The 13,714-nt window shown below is 42.4% G+C and overlaps 1 protein-coding gene across 1 annotated transcript; it reads right to left on the minus strand.

Annotated features, from left to right (window-relative positions):
- Nucleotides 1-775: 775 nt before the first annotated feature.
- Nucleotides 776-12,894, minus strand: LOC108033766 (histone acetyltransferase KAT7). Its single transcript, XM_017108360.3, has 8 exons — nt 11,999-12,894; nt 11,254-11,879; nt 11,006-11,163; nt 10,571-10,943; nt 7,080-7,185; nt 1,625-1,782; nt 1,462-1,557; nt 776-1,405 (listed from the first exon to the last, which is right to left on the minus strand). Exons 1-8 carry the CDS (start codon nt 12,825-12,827, stop codon nt 1,289-1,291), a joined length of 2,463 nt encoding a protein of 820 aa, XP_016963849.1. The 5' UTR covers nt 12,828-12,894; the 3' UTR covers nt 776-1,288.
- Nucleotides 12,895-13,714: the final 820 nt, after the last annotated feature.

Raw genomic sequence — 13,714 nt, forward strand, 5'->3', positions numbered from 1 at the left:
CAAAAAGCTTATCAAAAAAATAGAGAAAAGTTTTGTCATGGGGTGACTAACAATATATGTGTCCATACGTTTTTGTTTTAATCATTAGCTTTTGAGAAATAAATTGGTTAACTACTCAAAAGTTAGATAGAAAAGCATTTTTCAAGAATTTATTTTAGAAAGCAGGTTGCAGTATTTTTATTTAGAGCTATGAATTGGTCATGCTTGTCATATCATTCTAAGTATATATTCTTTGGTAGTTTAATGTTAACAATTTATCTGTTTATTTATTTTATTTATTTTTTTTAATTTATTTATTTATTAAATATCTTCAGTAAAAAATGTACTTACAAATGTTTGAAATCACCTTTTTGGCTCAATTTCTGTAATTTAAACATTAATGTTACCTTCGAAAGAAAAAGTAATGTAAAAATAAATGAGTTTTAAAGTTTAAGTCTTCATTTCGTAGACCACTGTGCTCTCTTTCCATCTGGCTCTCTGGCTGCTGCTTTCAGCCGCTCTGCAGCGCTGTGCCCGGTGCATGTGTATGCTTTTTGGCAACTCACCGCCACCCCGCCCCCTGGCATACTGTCTGGCTTGCCCACCACTGCCGCCTTCCCCCTCTCACCTGTCTCTCTGGGCGCAGCGACAATGTGCCTCCTCTTGGTGTGTGTGCACTTTTTGCGCGGCCGCCACACACACACACACCACGTACACTCGCTCATTGACTCACCTCTCTTCCTCTTCCTCTTCCTCCTGGGGCCCTTGGTTTCTCGTGATTCATCTTAATCTCAACTCAAGGTTTGATCGTAACCGAGTATATTTTACTTATCTTTTATGCATTTTTGTTTTGAGAATTTCACTATGTAACTTAGCTCGCTAATTTCTACAGTTCTTAACTACCAACAAGTACAGACACAGACACGCACAAATACTATAGGCTGACCTTAGGATCTACTAACGAATATTAAAAATTGGGATAGAGCTCCTAAAAACAATCCTCTAATCGTTGTACATCTTGGCATACTCTTGTATCTCGGTTTTAAAAAAACGTTTACCATAATTATGCTACACTAAGGCATATATCGGCTGAGATAAATGCAAACCATAATGAATTTAGAGATAATATCTGATCTTTGGGATCAGCACACCGTTCAACAAGAGGCCACCGAGACTGACGATCTGGAGACTTGGCTATTTAGAAGTTCGCCCAAAAATAAAATCTCTGAAATCAGGAATTCGGGGCCAGGGATTCGTCATCGTCGTCGGCGTCCGCAAAGCATGCTCTGGCATGCTTCCAACCACGTGGCTATGGAGATGCACTCGGCTGGATGTTGATGAAGGGCTGCCATCTCAGGCAGGAGTCGTCGATCTTCGGGAAGGTGCCTCTTCGCTTCACCCTCTCCTCGTACTCGTCGAGGACGTCCTGGGAAGAAGGGTAAATTAGCTAGGGATTCGCATGAGCTTAGACTAAGGACCTACCTGCTTCCTGAGGACTATGTGCTTGCCCTTCCAGTACTTCATCATCCCCAAGGCCTGGAGGGTGCTCACAATGTCATATGAGTAGATCGCCGTTTCCTAGAGATGCAAGGTTAAATAATATGTTATTATTATGTCTTTTAGGGTCGAAGGACTCTGATCTCACCTGCGAAACATCCTTGATGGCGATCGTGTTCCCCGACCGATTGCACAGGTAGTCCAGCAGCACGTCCTTCCAGTACGAGCGGTACGAGATCAGGCCGAGATCGGACAGCGGTTTCTCCGGCGATCCGATTTTGCCCTCCACGCGGGTCAGCAGATAGCCTGCAAGTAAGGCGGAAGAGATACGGATGCGGGTTAAAAATAGACCCCAAGAAGTATGCTACGGATCGGGGCGACGCGCAGTTCCTCGAGTTCCGGCGTATTATTTATGGTGACCAACTTTGGGCCCGCCCTCTGCCTTGCCTGTGTGAGTGTGTGTGTGTGTGTGTGTGTGGGTGCGTTCAAGTGTGTGCGTGTTGTGTCTAGACAGGATTCCGCAAAGCATTCAAGGGACTGGGGCGGGGCACAGGGGGTTCCACATTTAAGCAACGTTCTGGCGTACATTCAACCCAACGCCCGTGTCACCCCGAAGGACCCACCCCAAAAAGGCTTATATTCTGGTTTCTAGAGCCGTCTGGCAGCAACAATTCCCGTCTCTAGATAACAACAACCACACAGGGCCAGGGGGAGCGGGGTCGGGGCAGAGAGGGAGCTGCAACAGCAACAATGAGTGCAAGCTAAGTAAATGGTCGAGGACGAGAGAGCGAGGACACAACACAAAATCCACTGAGGCAGGCTCGGGAGAGGAGATGGCACGGAGGAGCAGAGGGACGGAGGTGCAAAGCCGGAGGGGCACCAAGGGCGTAGTCGCGGGGGTCATTTTCGGGAGGGTCTCTAAAATGTTCGGTTAATCTTAAAAAAATTGCTTTCCTAAGTTTTTTTTTTCATTTTTCCAAGGGTACTATCTTACGTTGTTCAAATTATCACTTTATAAGAAGAGTGTAACTTCACTGCTCTGGTTTTAATAAGTTGTTAGAATTTGTTGATCAACGGAAAATCTAGAAGGTAAAAGATCGATCTTAGAGAATAGAAATTGATAATACAATAATTTTCATTGACGGGAGCTACCTTTTTTTTTTTTGCTAAAAATAAATAAAACCATTTAAAACTGGTCCTTCTCATACCCTCCTGGCTGCACCCATGACACCAGCTGTGGAGCAATGGGAGAGGATAATGGAAGAGCAGGACTCACTCAATGGCAGACGGCAGACACAGCTGAGGAGGCAAAACGAGAGAACGGGAAGGATAGCAGAAGAAAGGGGCAGGGCAGGGGGAAGAATCCTGCTGACTGACTGGACGAGCGCAGGGTTGAACGCACACAAGCAAAGGCAAGCTTCGCGTATTGCACGGCTGAGCACAGTGGGACGAAAGTAAGTTGGAAAAGGTTCACCTACGACAGCTTTTGTATCAGAAAAACCAAATATAAATATTTTAGTTTTTGAGAATGATAGTCAATACTACTGATAGTCTGTATAGTAATATTTCACTTGAAATCAAAAAAGAAATATACCATAATCAGCGGGAACTTGATAGTAATATGTGATACTAACCGCTTTTGTACGTTGTACGTGTGGCGGCAAAGAGCGAGCAGAGCTTTCCGTAAGCCCGCTTAATGCCAGGCTGCCTACCGATGGGCCAGAACCATTCCAAAGAAATATTGTAAAGTTTACATTTCATTGTAACAAAACAAGGCCTTACTCGTTAGACTTTTCCAATAGGAAATTGATCACTGGGACAACCATGCTCATCACCTCCATAGCACACTAGATCCGCCCCACTGTGCGCACTGTTTTATGCATTTGGAGGGGCAGCCCCCTTGTCCTGCTCCTGTCGCGACTTCTGGCCACAAGAGGGCGTTTTCGGGTGGCACTTTGATTTCTTTGTGCCGCACTTCGTCTCGCTCCTTCCCTTCTTCTTCCTTCTCGCCACGACAAATCCGGGAGCGGCGAGAGGGGCAGCGGTGTTGGTGCGAGCGAAAGGGGGAGTGTGAGTGGAAATGTCGAGACGACTTTATCGATCCATTTTGATTCGCACATTCGCGCTCTCGCTCGCACGCGCACACTCGTCGCTGACGCAGCAACATTGTTGTTGCATACCCACAGGCGCTGCGAACGAACAGTAATGAGTTAAAGAACAAAAATCTACGCTAAATGCGCAAAAGAGGACGGCGACTGCAACTTTAACTCAAATTAGCAAGGCTCTAATTATTATTTCTATGTATTTTTTCTTGTTCTTTGGCCAGAAACACGAGTGTGGACAGCAGTGAGTAATGAGCAGCGAGAGAGAAAGACCACAAAGAGCGAGAGAGTAACCGTTACTCGCTCTTTTGTGCCCGCCAAAGAGGACGACGCCCTTTCATTGTGACCTGTCCTGACCTTTGTTGTCTGCCGCCAACAGTTGTTGTTTTTGTTTCTCTTCTGGTGTTGTTGTGTCTGCTAAATTTTATCTACAGTCAAACTCCCGTAAGTCGAATTTGTTACAAATTAATATCGTTATGAAATTGATTTAGCTCGCATTATTCCCGAGCTCGTTTCCAAAATATTATGCTAACACAAAAAGAAAACAGTAGTATCATAACTTATAACAAATTTTATGTTGTAAGATAAAAGTTAAGAGTGTAATCTTCTACGATTAATTAAAGATGCAACTTCATTAATATAAATAATGTTCGAAATCATGTTTTGTGAGAAGCGAAAAGTAGGCTTTTAACAAATGTAAATGGAAAATAGATTTAAATTTTAGAAGAAGGAAATATTATTAGAACAAGTATCAAAAACTTCACATTTAGTTAAAATTAAAAAACATAAAAGCCCCAAGTATAGGTTGCAGAAGTAACACTGTACTTGTGTGTTTTGTGGATATGTTGCTTATGCGGGACTCCCACAAGATAAAAGCAAAAAACTTTAAGCGTGGCACGTCTTGTATATTTTTGGCAACTCGGGTGAATTTTGTTTGTGGGTTTTTAGAAAGTTTCCTTAAGTAATGCATTAGGTGGCAACCCTTGCGCGCCCCTTTAAATGTGGCCCCTCATTTGCATTTTGCGTGCTGCATTTATTACACCTGGGCATAAATGCTCTATGGCTACCCCGCTCTAACACACATGGCTGGGATTGTTTGATTTTTGGGGGAGCCGGTGGGTTAAGTTAACCCCTGTCTGTCCCTGCCTGCATGTGTTCCTTCCACCTGCCATGTGCAAAATAACCAATTTCAGTTAATGATGACGAAAATGATTTGCACGCCGACCCCTTCGCTCATACATACAACAAAATAAATTTCAAATGAGATAAAGGCGATTTTGAAAACGTACAATTATTCATCAGTCTTTAAAAAGACTTGAAAACACGTTATCGGGTGCACGTGTGCTTCTAAAATAATGAATAAAATATTTTTTTAAATTAACCTTTTAAGGGGGTTGAGTGATTTGAAGGTTGTTCTAAGTTTTGGTAGGTCAGTTTCGATTCGTGGATTAGATTCTGTTAGGTTTAGTTTATTTTCGAATCCGAAAGAAAAGATCCGAAAATATTATTATATATAGAAATTGATGTAAATATATTAAGGTTTAACTGGTTATTCATTTCTATTTATAAAAAATTCTTTAAAGGCTCAAAGCAAGATCTTTTAAAACCAACCAACTATTTTGAACAGTAGCTCAAGATAACAAAATCGGTTAGGCATTTTTGAAGAAAAAGGACTTTAAAGTTTAATCATTATAAACATTTTGCAATAAACTAGTTTTTCCTAGGACAAATTAGATTAATCAATTATTTTCTGTGCACCTTTCTCGCTCTCCAGACGTATCTCTCCCTCTCTCTCTCTCTTTGACCATTACTCTTTTTGCCGGCCGGCACTTGGTCTTGCGTCTGTGTGGGCCTTCGCGTGTGTCCGTGTAAGGTCAATGTCGTTTCGCTCGCTCTTTCGTCCGTTCATTACCGCCCAGCCCCATTCACCCCTTTTCCACACCCATGGCATTGCATGTATTGACTTTACATAGACACCGCCGTCGCCGCTGACGGTGTCGCTCTGCCGACGTCGACGCCACTGCGAATGTAAATGTATGACTCAAGACTCTCTTTGTCTCCCCCCACCCCCTCTCCCCCTCTCCTTTTTTTCATAATTTTTTACTTAGCTACCTATTTTTTTTTGGGTTGGCTGTGTGTTTTTTATTGTCTTGTCTGTGGACTTGGATTAATTTTAAACAATTTCGTTGCAGCCGCTTAAAATTACTTATGCGCCATGCAGTACACCTGTGTGTGTCTACGCTTAATTGATGCAGAAATCGCATGTTCTGCGCCTGGAGAAGAAGAGGAGGCAGATGGGAGGTGGGGCAAAACTGCAATTGGAAAGCTGAGCCAAAGTCTCTTTCATGTTTGGCTTTTCTCATGCAATGATGATTATATTCCACACACACCTGCACACCCAACACACACACACACACACCCATGACTCAGCGGAGAAGAAGACGAACGGAGATTGAATAAAGCCAGGAAATTTTAGTGGCCAATATACTTTTCACTAACAAGCCTCATTTAAGCCCAATTTCAGTGGCATCTCGACCACTCCAACCAACATAATTGATATTATATGATTTTCGGGATCACCCTGGAGTGGCATTTCAAGAATGGTACAACAATGAGAATGAAACCTTTTGATTGGTTTAATAAAGACACTTTTGCGTGATTTCATAACTCGGAACTTAAGGGGTTTTTGGGAATCTTAACTGCTTATGATCGATTTGATTCTAGTTACCATATCAATCCCTAACAGCAAAACTATAGTTTGCCTCTGTAAAATACATACATATATGAACAATTATTATATAAACTGGGAAACGATCTTTAAGATCTCTCTGAAAATAAGCAATCTAATTCATAAATATGATAAATTATTATATAAACTGAGAAACAAGATCATCACATAGGGTTACGTTTTAGATCTCTCTGCAAATAAGCAATCTTATTCATAAATATGAAAAATTATTATATAAACTGAGAAACAAGATCATCACATAAGGTTAAGTTTTAGATCTCTCTGCAAATAAGCAATCTTACTCATACATATTATTATTCAGGAGAAATAAACTTAAGATATGCTTGAACCATTATTCTTTATGAATGGCATATTTAAATTTTAATTGGAAATCCTCAGTGAAATTTTGGAAATATTATTAAGGAACTAATTTTAACAAAAAATACTAAAGTAAACCGACAAAAAGCCATCATATCATCATGATAAATTAGCGGTTTTAGATACTTCTTAAAATAGGGAAAACTATTGAAAAATTTATGAAGGAAAATATCAAAATTTTAATCTCATATGCCGAGTGGCCATTATAATATAATGGAAAATGTGTAAGAAACGCTTTAAAGAAAGTGAATCAAAGGTTAAATCTTAAGAATCTGAATGAATCTTAACAACTTTAGCCAGCTTTTAAGTAAATACATATACGTTTTCTTAGAATTTGAAGCTCGAAGAAATCATTTTGTTTGTTAAAGAACCATGTTTCTACATATATAACTTACTGAAATCGATGAGCAGTCTTCCGTAACCCTTCCTCTGATATGGCGGCAATGTTAAAATGCAGGAAACGTTGTAGAACGAGTTCTTCTCCTGCAGGAAAGGTATATGCTGCAAAGATAAGATACAGAGTTTAAACTTAGTAAAAAATGCAGGAAAACAAATAAACCAGATATTAATCCGCGGCCACTTAGGCCCTCCGCTAATCCCGGCAAAAGTAACCAAAGGTTAGGCGCACATATTATTAAAATTGAATCAATTACAAACATTCAAGAACAATGGCAGACGGAAGAGGAGTGGGAAAATCCGTCGAAGAGCTGGTTGAATTCCGGGAAGGAGGGTGTCGCGAGGCGGGGGAAAACTCCAGGGTTGGGGGATCAGACAGACATTTTCCAGACAAGCGAAGAGGGGAAATGGGGCCCTGGCAAGTGGCAGAGATGATGGCAACATTCATCTGTCGCTCTTGGCTTTTTTCGGCAGTTCAATGACCAGCAACATTAAATGAATCGATAGACAGGCAGCACCAGAGACACTCAGAGGGAGATGGCTGCAGCTGCCGGAACGAGATGGCCAAAATAGCGGGAGAACTGTGCGTAAATATATAAACATACGCATATAGCTCGGCAGGAACAGGACGAGGACCGCTGACTGGGGGATCGGGATATGTACCCAAGCCGGAGCGACTCGCACATGGACATAGCCCGTGCCAGGCCCTCTCCTCTTCTCACGGTCATTGCCAAAAAAACAATCCCATGGAGAAAGCACAGAGGAAAAACATGGCTTATAAGGTGGTATGACTGTCCTAAAAAGGGATTTTAAAGGATTTAATTGTTAAAATGCAAAGAAATCGTTCTATTTTACTGTACTATAAAGAGTTATTCAGAGGAAAACTGTCGGAATATTGATGTACCGGAGGACCTAAAAAAAATATGATACTAAAACTTATTTTTTACAACTTTGATCTTCAATCTTATTGTCTGTTTCTAAGAACAAAGAACAAGACACTCCCAAAGAGTCCTTTGAAACCTACTTTAATTTTAATTGCTGTGTGAGGGATCTGGCATCTGGCAACAATTCGGAAATTCATTTATGTACTCTGCGGGTTTTCCATTTTGATTTTCCCTTTGTAGTGCTCCCGGTTTTTGTTTTCTGAGGTCTGCTTTTTGCTCGCTTTTCCCTTGTCTGCCTGGATGTCTGGGAACGCAACCACATAGCGGAGGAGTCCCTGTTTCCCAATCTGATCCCCCGGTACCACCAGATCCCGCGCCTCCGGTTTCCTGGGCCCGGGCAACCGCTGTTTGTGGAGCAGGCGCAGACGCAGAACCAGCTGGATTCCCGAACCCGGCCCAGAGGTGCACGACCTCAATCGTGTCCAACGCACACGGCCCACAGCCCACATCCCGCAGCATCCGAGCATCGGAGCAGCGCGTCCCGCCTGCCAATCGGCCTCCCTGCTCCAGTCCCCGCTGTCTGGCTGCTGTCTGGACCCCGTTTCGAAGTCGGAGAGTTGGAGGTTAACTGCAGGACAAAGGATTGCCGAAAATTATCATCGCCAAGGGGTTGGGCCCTACTGGAGTTTATACGCAGCCTAGTTTGGAAATGCAATTTCCTGGTATTGGGAATAGCCGTGGAACTTGTATGGATCTATGCTGTAGGAACCACTTACTTAATAACCATTCATAAATTATAAATTGGAACAGAACCTTTGATAAGACCTAGTTTGGAAATGCCATTTTCTGATATTGGTTAGAGTTTTGGAATTTGTAAGATCTAGATTGTAAGGAAATTATTTTTAGAACCATTTCTTAATAATAAATTGAAAAAAAAACCCTTTACTTTAATCATCTTTAGTTAAATTTCATATGTTCCATTAAATTATAATAAATATTTGAAGAAAGATGGCTACTGTAAATAGATTTGAGATTTTATTAAACTACGAGAGGAAATAAAATAGTTTTTCAAGGCTTTTTTAATAGCCTTTGAATGTTTTGTAATCTATCTTATAACTTCTATACCAAAATACTATATCATACTTAACAAGCATACCAAAAGACTGGTTTTACTAACTGAGATTAGGTACATAAATTTTAATTAAAATGAGCCCTAGTATCTCCTCTTTATAAATATGTATTTTAAAAAACATCCACAGACGTGCTACATAAGCAGGGCTAACCAAACCATGAATGCCTTAGCAGGAACGTAGTAAATATATGCAAACTTGTAGTATGTGTAGAAACTCCCAAATTCTGACTGACTCGGGATGCTGCGCCAGCTGCATTGGGGAGGGGTCACAAAGGAGTTCAAAAGAGGGGCAGTATCAGCAGGAGGCAGCAGGCAGCAGGCAGCAGGCAGGAGGCAGGAGCGTCGGGAGCAGCAGGAGGAGCAGCTGCAGCATCAGCCAACGACATGCGCAATTTGTAACACAAACCCAGTCTCTGCCAGCGCCCAAAAACTTTCTGCATTCTGCAGTAAAACTGCAAACCGGGAGGTGGGATCCCGAAGCCCGTGAATGTATTCCCGGGCCCGTATATTCCGTACACTCCGTGTATTCCCGGGGAGGTCAAGAAACCGTGGCTGCCGTTTAAAGCCAGGGGAAACGACTCTCTCGCGTTTTCTCTCCCAGCTTCTCTCTGTCTGTTGCTTATTTACCCGAAAACGTTGACAAAAAATTAAAAAAGAAAATGGAAAAATCATCTGGTTTTCGGGGGGCATGGTCAAGGCAGGGCCCACTGTCTGGATCTGAGTACAACCATATATAGTCTGGTTGGCCGTACATATGTATCGTACATGGGCTGTGGCTGCCCTTCGGAGCCTGGGATGCCCGCTTCCACATTCCTCGCATCTCTATTCCGTCTCCAGACATAAAGGAATCATAAAACTGCAAAATGTTATTATTCAATTTTATGCTGGGGAATAACCATAAAAGTTCGGAAATACCCTGGCGCAAGATGAGGGCGTGACTATTAAAATTATAAGCAATTAGGAATCGAAATCATTTGAGTAGGATGATCCTTTCCGCCTTTGGTTTGCTGGGGAAACCTGGGATGCGGAAAAGGCTTAACAGACTTAAAGTATGAAACTTTTAATTTGAAAGCGTTGTAATTATTTCTAAAAGTTCTAAGCACAAACTAAAGCTAGTCCTTTTAAAGAGATTGAAGAATTATTTAATACAACAATTGTGTGCGATATCAAAATGATTGAATTAAGCATAGACACAGATATTCATTCTTCAATTAATGTTGTAAAGAGATAAATTGGATAGAAAACTAAATTTAAATATATTTAACGCTTTCCTCTTCAAACAAGCAAAATTATCTATTATAGATTTACGAAAATATAAATAGTGTAAGTTTTTAAAACTCGTACAACGCATTACTTTAAAATAAAAACAAAACAACTTGATAAATATTAGTAGTATTATCGTATTATTATAATTAATAAAATTTGTATGACTAAATGTTATTAATTGGCTTTTAACAAACCCTGAAACACTTACCTTGCTGAAATAACCGACTATGTGACAGCCATCCACATCGGCCAGCGTCATAATGTAGAATAGGAAGGGCTCCACATCGTAGTACAGGGTTTTGTGATCCAGGAAGAACTTGGCCAGAAGGCAGAGATGTTGGCAATATTGCTTGTACCGCTTTCCATCCACCTGCCACACCTGCAGTTTTCCTTTCCGGTATATCTCATCGCCCGGCGGATGCCGCCAGACGCATTTCTCGGCGTGCCGCTTAATGCCAGTCTCTGATTTTTGGTAGCGCAGGCAGAACTCGCAGATGTACATTTTGGGCAGGCGGGCGGCATCGTCGGGATACGGCGATTGGTACCATACCTTCATCTTGTACTTGCCCATGCTGATATACCTGTATTAATAGGCAGTTGTTAACACGTATATTCAACAAATCAAGATTTTTAAGACCCTTACTTTATGCCCTTGCCCACAGGCAGGTCCTTGAGTTCGTCTTCTATCCTTTCGGAGGCCTGAGCTTGCGCTTCCCGGAACAATTGCAGGTCGTAGTCGGGCACCAGGCCGGACAGATTCGGTTCTCGGTCTTCGTCTGTGACGTCTTTTTCAAGCTTCACCTGAGGAAACAAAAATGGCATGAGTTGTTTGTTTATAAACAAATATTTAGAGACCTGAATAAGAAAAACACTTTCGCACCACCAGCTCACCTTAGAGTCTAGAAAATTGCTATTGGCCGGCCTAAAGTTAGCCCTGGATTCGCGAATTTTCGCCAGGAATTCGCGTTGCTCGGGCGAGAGAGTCTTGGGATTGGTGACCTGATTACCCGGGGCCGTCACAATGTTGACAGGTATCTTTAGGCGCTGCTCATTCCTCAGTTTCCTCTCGTTAGCCCGCTCCTTGCACTCGGAGGCGGACATGTTGTGGTAAATGGGACAGGCATCCGGCAGAAAGTGCTTGTCCAAGTTGCCACTCAGATGTCCGGATGAATCGCAGCCCTCGATGGGACACTTCTTCTCCGTTTGCGTTATGGGTGACACGGGTCGCGACTTAATGGAGCTCAGGACTCCACTGCTTATCCCAATAGATTCTCTTTTCACCTTGCTTTTGCTGGCATTCAAATTCGAGGGAGCTGGCTTTTTGGCGGGACTTTTGGATATCAGAATTTTGTCATCTTCTAGGTCTCCATCGGATTCGGAATACGTATCCTGCTTGGGCTGCTGTTTGGTCCTTCGCATGCTGAGCGACCTAGTGAGCTTCCTCATGGGATTGGCCTTGTCTTTTCGTTCCTCTTCGCTGTCAGAGTTTTGGATCTTAGTTGCTCCGCTCCGTTTGCCTATGGGCACGAATAGAGGTATAATTAGATACATTTAAATTGAAGCTTATGGAATACATGTGTTTAACCTTTACTATGCCTTGTCAGAGTGACAACAAAACATTAATAACAATGTTTACCTTTGGTTCCTCCCTTAACCGGCTGTGAGCTGTAGGAGTTGCTGGAGTCGGAGCCCTCTGAGTCGCTGCCTGAGCTTGAATCGTCGCCCGAGTTGGAGCCACTTTCGGATCCTGAACTCCCATCGCTGCTGATCACCGGTCCACCTCCGTTTTTCTTGGCCGAGGGCAGTTTTCCCTTCACTTGCTTCGGCCTCACCGTGCTGGCCATTTTCAGTGGAACCTTGCGGCCGTTCTTGACGATCTTCATGGAGTCATCCGTGCTGTTCGACGAGGAGGAGAGCGACGGTCGCTTCCCTTCGCCATTCTCCAGAGATCTGTTATTGCTGTTGTTGTTGGCCGAACGCTGGGGAGGATTGTTGGACTTGTTGGCCGCATTGTTGGGTTTGTTGGCGGGATTACTTGGCTTGTTGCCTGACGCAGGGGGTTTTCTTCGTGCCGACGAGGCTGCAGCTGTCGCAGTAACCGTGGAACTGCCCAAGGAGCGGGCGTTCTTCTTGGCTGGTGGCGCAGAGTCCTCCTCCTCGTCGTCGTCGCTGGAAAGCCTGCTTTTCGGGGGATTGGCCGCTTTTTTGCTAGTGGTCGCTGCTGCTGGCTTGGACTTCTCTTCAGCTGCTGGAGGAGCAGGCTTTCTTCTCACTGCGTTACCGGAACTCGTTTGTTGTTGCGTTTGCGTCTGAGATTTGGCGGAGGAATTCGTGGAGGGCTTCTCCTCGGGCGTCGCACTGCTGGAATCCGTGTCCGAGCTGCTGCCCGTCTCCGAGCCGCTGGACGATCCACTGGTGGAGGAGCTGCCCGACTCCGAGCTGCTGCTGCCGGACTCCAAGGCCATTTTTTAAGCGCTCAGAAAGTCTTTAGAATTTCGTACACAAAAACCCTTGTTTTTTTTAATGTTTTGATTAGAGTGACCAGAGGTGAGGGCGAAAGGAATGCCATGAAAAGCGGCGGTGGGTATCGATAGTTTAACAGTCACTCGCAGGCTAGAGATGTGCAAAATTCTGTATTTGGGTATTCCCCAAAATGTTAAATTGCTAAATTATTGAAAGTTCAATAGAAATTTCAGATTTTCAGAAAAATCGTTTAATTTAATTAATTAATTAATCGGCTAAGTTAATTTGGGTTATTTCGTGTTGAAATTTTTATCTGACACCATTAGCTTTCTTTCTTGTGGTGTTTTTGATAATGTGATAACGTCGTTGGGTAACAAATCAAGTTTTCCTGTAATATCTTCTTTATTTGTACCTGTCAAGAGGGATCAATCACATCTGTTTTTAAACAAAGAAAGGGCAACTGGTGAAGCTTTAGATAAGAGCAACCTTATTCTCGTGACCAAAAAGCTAAATTCTTAAGAATTTTCGGTCCATCAAGGAGAATTTTTTCGCGAATTTGGGGATGAGGACTTGAGTATTACCAAAATTAAGCCTAAATCTCATTTATTTTTCAGTTTATATTTTCAGATATAATACCTGTCCCAATAGTAATTATTAAAGTAAAAATCGCAGTTCTTTCCTTTTCACTCTATGAGTAGCGGGTATAAAAATTATCAATTTACCAACTGTAACAATCTTACACCAAAATATGGTGTATATATTCAATGATATACAAATTTGTTTTTAGGAATTTGCAAATTGATATTCATCAAATAAATAAGAATATTTGTGCTCCATTGCATTGATAACAACTAAGATTGTTGGCCTAAGTTTTTGCTTCACTTCTTAC

This window comes from Drosophila biarmipes, chromosome 2L (assembly GCF_025231255.1).
Source record: "Drosophila biarmipes strain raj3 chromosome 2L, RU_DBia_V1.1, whole genome shotgun sequence".
NCBI classification, from domain to species: domain Eukaryota; kingdom Metazoa; phylum Arthropoda; class Insecta; order Diptera; family Drosophilidae; genus Drosophila; species Drosophila biarmipes.

Bases quoted from the DNA above. Each gene is read 5' to 3' on its own strand.
- LOC108033766 (XM_017108360.3), bottom strand. From the start codon at position 12,827: ATGGCCTTGGAGTCCGGCAGCAGCAGCTCGGAGTCGGGCAGCTCCTCC. The intron at 10,944-11,005 runs GTAAGGGTCTTA...CTATTAATACAG, and splicing joins CCTGTGGGCAAGGGCATAAA to GTATATCAGCATGGGCAAGT. The intron at 7,186-10,570 runs GTAAGTGTTTCA...TTATCTTTGCAG, and splicing joins TAGTCGGTTATTTCAGCAAG to CATATACCTTTCCTGCAGGA.